This window comes from Atractosteus spatula, chromosome 6, assembly GCF_055471065.1.
Source record: "Atractosteus spatula isolate fAtrSpa1 chromosome 6, fAtrSpa1.hap1, whole genome shotgun sequence".
NCBI lineage: Eukaryota > Metazoa > Chordata > Actinopteri > Semionotiformes > Lepisosteidae > Atractosteus > Atractosteus spatula.
In genome coordinates this window covers 9,592,795-9,599,475 of record NC_142711.1, presented here as the reverse complement: position 1 = coordinate 9,599,475, position 6,681 = coordinate 9,592,795, and the positions used below count along the sequence as shown (strand labels likewise).

At 39.3% G+C, this 6,681-nt stretch overlaps 1 protein-coding gene across 3 annotated transcripts in view; it reads right to left on the bottom strand.

Moving 5' to 3' along the window:
- Positions 1-2,902: 2,902 nt before the first annotated feature.
- The window catches only part of pde7a (phosphodiesterase 7A), a 52,971-nt gene continuing 49,192 nt past the window's right edge, over positions 2,903-6,681 (bottom strand). For all 3 annotated transcript variants that reach the window (XM_088919436.1, XM_088919437.1, XM_088919438.1), the window contains exons 10-13: positions 5,999-6,143; positions 5,700-5,796; positions 5,267-5,347; positions 2,903-4,620 (exon numbers count right to left, since the gene is read on the bottom strand). In XM_088919436.1, the coding sequence (XP_088775562.1) occupies positions 4,409-4,620; positions 5,267-5,347; positions 5,700-5,796; positions 5,999-6,143 (535 nt within the window). In that variant the 3' untranslated portion in view covers positions 2,903-4,408. The remainder of the gene's footprint in view (positions 4,621-5,266; positions 5,348-5,699; positions 5,797-5,998; positions 6,144-6,681) is intronic.

The following is a 6,681-nucleotide window of genomic DNA, read 5'->3' as shown; positions in this document are numbered from 1 at the left end:
TATCATGCAATAATATTGCCATGCATACTAGCATTGACTTCAACATCAGAAGAATACCGTCACACTTCTCTTTGTGCTAAAGCATTAATTTACAGGAACATGTGTTCTGTCTTTTGTATGCATGAAGTACAACACCTTCAGCATTCCCGAGTTAAATGCATGTCGTTTTCACCTTTTCTGTGACGAGTAGAAATGATGCCACACATCGGTGGTGGTGGAGGGGCGTCCCCATTATCCGTAAAGCACGTGGAGTGGAGTGTGCGGAAAAGCGCTATATAAGTGTAAGGAATAATAAATTATAATTAATGGTACTTTGCATGGGACAATATTATTGCATATGTAACGCAAGATATTAAAATAGTGGGCAATACTGTTCACAAATTATTGCATTTAAACGGAATGGTATCTCGTAGAAATGCAACAAGTTTATCGGTTTAACGAAATACTACCTCGTTTAAATGAAAAAAATATTTTCTCAGTAGTGCCAATAAGCTTCCGTTTTCCGTTTTAACATTGTTCTCTTGTTTAAACTCAGCAAGTTAATTAAACGCAATGCTATCTTGTATAAACCCCCAAAACTTTTTTCTTTGCCCTGGCGGTAATAAGCTTCCATACTTTTCCAACACAAAATATTACGTTATTTTTATAAAATAAAATTAGCAGATTTGGGGATTTAGCATTTTGTGGGTACAATGACATACCCACCTAACTTCAGTTTCCTCTGTACTATTTGCAAGTTTGTTTTGCATCTTAACTGGAAATAGAATGTGCTTGTCTTTATCATCATATGTATTATGTATTTGTCATCACATCAAGGTGTAGGGATTCCACATTTACATAGATACTTTTTCCTGAGGTGTCCCTTCGATTGAGGGGGGGTCTACAATTCTTCCTTTAATTCGCAGGAGTCAGAAACTTAACTGCAGAGGCACTACCACCAAAATAATCTGTACCTGCCTTCCTGCATCTGAAAAACGGCTTTTTGTGTCACCATCACATTGATATTTGTAGCCCTTTTTTTCTGCAAGCAAATCGGGATTAGCCTAGCAATGGAGCGTTTATTTATAGGTGGCACCGGAAGGGTGAGAGCTAAAGATCACGTGGAGAAACGCACTGCAGAAAACGCCTAACGGGAAAAAAACGAAGAAAATGAGAAAATACGACGAAAAGTACAGATTTACACAGACACAAGTGATGCAGAGGATGCACGACCGCTCTTGTGTGGTTTGTGGCGAAGTGCTGGCTAAGGAAAGCCTCAAACCCTACAAACTGCTACGCCACCTGCAGACCAGACACTCGGCCTTGCAGTATAAACCTGTTGAGTTTTTAAAAAACAAAAGCTACAGGAACTAAGAGGCCAACAATCTGCCCTCCAAAGAGCCACGACTGTGAACCAGAAGCCACTGCAGGTGTCTTTCGTCAAAGCTTACTGGATTGCCAAAACTGGGAAGCCACACACGTTAGGTGAGACATTTCTCTTACCGTGCGCTAAGGAATCGATTTCAATCGTGTGTGGGGGAAAAGCGCTGCAGAGCAGCTAGCATTGAGATCAGTGTCAAGTGATACCGTGTGTAACCGTATTGGGCGTATGGCAAGAGACGTGGAGGAGCAGGTGATCGCCAAGATCAAATCTAGGGTGTATTTTTCTTTACAACTTGACAGGACCACTGATGTCTCCGGAGATCGAAAAACGCTCGTTTACGCCAGATTTGTCGAAGAGAGAGAGATTAACGGGGATATTTTGTTCTGTCGTCCTCTTCCCGAGCGAAAAGTACCTAATACGGTTTCATTTCACACCTCTCTACATCTATTCTGACTTCCCACCTCTTGACTGGCCTCTCTTTCTGTCCCCCGCTCCCGCCTCCTCTCTCCCAGCCTTTGTTCTCCCGCTACATTACCTTGTCTTTCTCACACATGAGGAAGGCTCCATGGCCGAAACGTGTTTTCTTTTTTCAGGATGGAATAAAGCTATTACTTGTTCCCTTCCCGAGCGTGCCACTGGCGATCAACATTTCGTTGTGCTGGACACGTGTACGCGAGCACGAAATTGACCGGAACACGTGTGTGGGAATCTGCTCAGACGGGTGTCCGAGCTATGACTGGCAATCACTCCTGGGCTCGTCGCGAAAGTACAGACCGTTGCTCTGTTCGCTTTGTGGAGGCGTTGTATGGTTCATAGACAAGCCCTTGCGGCCAAGGAAATGCCGCCCGAGCTCAAACAAGTAACGGATGAAGCTGTTTGTACTGTAAAAACCATCAAGGCCAGTGCAACAGGTGCACAACTTTTCAAGATTATTTCAAAAAGTAATCATAGGATGACTGGAGAGGCAGCCTTTTACTACTACGCGGCCAAACCGCAGAATATTATTCCTAAAAATATCAGGGGGGCCGGCTCTGTGGACATTTTTAAATGGAAGCTCAAAACTTATTCCTTTTTACTCTTGATTTTTCTTATATACTTTCTGTCCTATTTGTGTTGTTTGTGCATGGTTCTTTTAATGTACTGTTACTTATTTTAATATGCTTAAAGATTTAACAATTTTTGGTAACAAGCACTTTGAGTTGCGAAAAATGGTATGAAAGGTGCTTTATAAATCAAAATTATCATTGAGTGAGAAGACTTCCAGTTTATACAACCTGATGATTTTTAAATCTGTGGGGGTATATAAGGGGGTGGGGGGGTCGTGAAATATTTTTTACCCCAAAAAAGGGTCACACTCTCAGAAAGGTTAAGAACCTCTGGTCTAACCTATCGTACTGCTTTTCTTTTGCACTGAAAAAAGTAAAAAAAAAAAACGTACCATTTCCTACATTCAGTTCCTCACAACTATACAAAGAGCCTACTAACCCTTTAGAAAAAAAGTTAAAAGATTAGTACTACTTAAAAAAAAACATTGCAAAATTGTCAGCTTGTTTTATTCATCAAAATGTAACTGCAACAGGCATGTATCAAAAGGTCAATATGGCAAAGCCTATACAAAATGGCTTGATGCTGAAGTATTCTCCCCAAAATGGCTGTTACAACAAATTGTAAACAGGTTCATCAAACAGTCTTTTACAGTAATAACAAAAAACATTACCTAAAATAAGAAAAGCACCTGTTATCATTTAAAATAAAAAACAAAACCAACACATTTGTGCTATCTGTACAGAACTAAATTTAAAATACAAAACATATGGAATGTTTGATGCTTAAAATAAATCATTCTTCAATTTTATTACAAAAATGTTCAAATTTTGTCACACTAAAGGCCAACAGGTGGACAATGCTTTAAGAGAACAATAAACAGCACTTCATGAAAATAAAAACTGGTTTGGTCACTTAGCTTTTGTGCATAGTTTTAAGGCATCTGTTGCAGTCTTCCAGGTTGCATTTCAATGCATCTTCTTGTTGAAACTGTCACATTCTTCAGCTTCAGTAAACGTGTTTCTTTGCCTTGAAAAGGGACAAGCCTTCCTGCTTTAAAGGCGTCATGCTCCCCCTTAATTTCTTCCAGATAAATTGGCAACACCCTGAGCTAAATGTGTTAATTCAGTTCTGATGTTTTTAATGAAAGAGCAGTTGTTCAAGTGTTAAGGACAGTGACAGCTACATGCTTTGCCACCACTGAAAGAGCAACAATATTCCGAAAGAAAGCCAGCGTTCTGCTCCCAGTTTCGAAATCCAGGGAAAAGGCCATATTCCCAGTACCTTGTAGACTGAAACCTGGGCTGTGCGTCCAAAGAGTTTCACAGTGCAAGAACAAAAAAAACAATGGAGCATTGCAGGGTTTATGGCATCTGGTGTTTGTTACAGCTGCAGTCTGAAGTTTGTACTGTACTGTATGTCATCAGTAGGATAAAATCCCCCATGGAAGTGGTTCTTGACACCTGTGCTAAAAGGCAATTACAGAACCAACATTTAACTTATAAAACAATACAAAAAGACATTTGTAAACAGTCTTCATAGAGGCAGCAAAAGGAGCGGGCTTTTCACATTTTAACACAGGAAAACGAAACCTTTAAAATTGAACATACTTAGGTTGTCTGTGCAGTCTTTGACAGCCAGTAATCTAAATACTCAAGGTTATTAGAACAGTTTAAAGAATTTTTTTAAAAAGGTTACAAATGGCACTTTACCACAACATGTTTCTTATACTGTTCCCTTTAGCTCTCGGTTAAAAGGGTTATGTATTCAGTGAATAATGCAGAAAAGAATGGAGAATAAATAAAACAGCAGAAGCAAAATGAGGTATCTATGTATTGCTCTATGTCAAGGGATAAAATAAAATCAGTGGTTTTAATAGCTGAGAGGCATGCAAACTGAACTCTGGCAAAGGTGTTCCATTAAGTGATGGCACTTAAGTCCCAATCCATTCCTATACCCCTCTGACACTTCTGCCCTGTCTGGCCAGGTCTCGGCGGAGAGTCATAACTCCTTGCTTCCCTGAGGTAATACTTCAGAGTCCTTTTCCTCCAAGGCTGGGTCAGTGTCATCCCCGCTGCTGGTCTGCTCCTGCAGCTTCCCCCTCCAGCTGGCTTTATTCAGTCCCAGGTACCCCAGCATGGTTTGAGACAGGCGCGTATCTGAGAAGCGAGCCCACTCCACAAACAGAGGCTCCGCCACATAGGTCATAAAGCCTGGAACCACAGGAGGTGCAGACCATGCTTAGCTATGGATTATAATTATGCCTCAGGAGAAATTAGATTACAAGTACACTTTTAAAAAGGCAAAGTCATCTTTTGATTTGCACAAATGCCAGTCTGAAGTAATTTTGAAATGTGGCCTTGGTAGGTATCCCAAGTGCCTTCACATCATCATTACTACATGTGTTAAGGTGCACTTTTTAAAACTCAAAGTGCTTATTTGATTAATGTGCATTAGGCCAGAGGTCTCCAACCCAGATCCTGAAGGTTTTCCAGGTGGGCTTTTAATAATCAATTAATTCATCAAGGCCTGGAACAAATCAGCTATGATCAGTTAAACAGGTCATGTGGTCAATTAAGTAATTAAGAGGTCATTTGGAACAAAAATCAATTTCTTGTGGCCTTCAATGATCACTGTTCCCTTCATTAAGTAACTGATCAATTAATCAAGTAATGTCTCAGTATACCTAATCTTTAAATCACAGGTGATTTATGGTGACCTGTATGAATATCTGGATAGGGGCTCTCCAGGACTGGATTTGGAGATCCCTGAACTGGAACACAGCCATCATACCGTGTATAACAATTTAAAAGACCACACTATTAAGTTTCGACCAAAAATTTGGTCAATTTATCTTACCTATTTGAATATTTTCAACAGTGTCTGTTTGGCTATCACAAAGTGGGCTGACATCAAGTTTGTATTTCTTTTCAATGTCACCTGAAAAAAAAACACTTTGACACAGGCTTATAAAAACAGGCTTATATAAAACATAAACCAATCAATTCAATTATCTTTTGTTATTAAAAAATTAATTTTTACATATTAAATATCACAACATAAGGATGATCAAATGCAGCGATGGACTCCAGGCCACCATGTCCTTTGCTAACTGATTTTACCGTTTCCTCAAACTACTGCACCAATTCAATAATCATCCTATCCTAGGTCACCAAAACGCAGCCCAGGGCAGTACACCAGTACAAAGGTGTAGCCAGAAGAAACATCCTATTTTCTATGCTGATGGAAAACTTGAGATAAGAACAAAGAGCAGATCTAGAACAACTCTCACCTTGGTGGAAGAATTCCTCTGTCACTTTTTCACTCCATTGCTTACTCAGTCTCCAAGGTCTGCATGGGTTACAGATATCTGCGCACTTCAGAGCCATCTAAAGGTGCAACCGGAAACCCAAAGAATAAAGCTGATACTGCTGCGGTACTTTTAACAGAGTGCCAGACAAGCAGGCACTACTGCAGAAAACATCGGCAGGCTCTTGGTGTGACTGCAACAGGAAAAGTTTGCCAATATGCTAAGCTCTTGCTTCAAAGATATATAATTATCTTTATATTAAAAAAAAACAAAGGTTATACCTGGAGGATAAAATGCCGGTGACCTGCATTTCCTAAGCATAGGTCCCCTTTGTCCAGATGTGTTCTGAATTGTTGCAGGTAGTCGTTCTGTCTGCTGATATCAGTGGCCAAAATCAGGGAGCCCAGCTGACTCTCCATCTTCAGCCTGAGGGGGTATTATTATTATATAGGGTCAGCATACTGCATCAGAATACAATTAATCAAAATAAATTAACTAAAACTAGTGCCCCGATATTGCAATTGATATTACAATTCCTTTTTTTTTCCTTTCAAGAAATGATGAAATATGAAATGGTCTGAACAAAGTTCATTCAGTTTTGAGGGAGTAATTTTACCCAGTTTTAATATTTCATGTCTTCATTCATGTTGTCATCACTTCAGTAGTTACAGCTGGTCTTTTAACCAGATTTCAGATATACACTACAAAACAGTACTGTTAATTTACATTCAAAATTTTGTCAGAATATAGTAACAGAAAATTACAAAGAGGCCATTTACTTGACAAATTGGATTATATTTGATTTGCTTTTAGTACTAAAGGCATAAATAAACAGTTTTTTACCATGTTTATGTCTTTATTTCCTGATTTATTACTTTACCATTTGTGGCATATTATTAATTACCAACAAGTAAATACAAGCGTATGTTTGAAAGTAAATCTAGGAAACCATAGACCTGTTCTC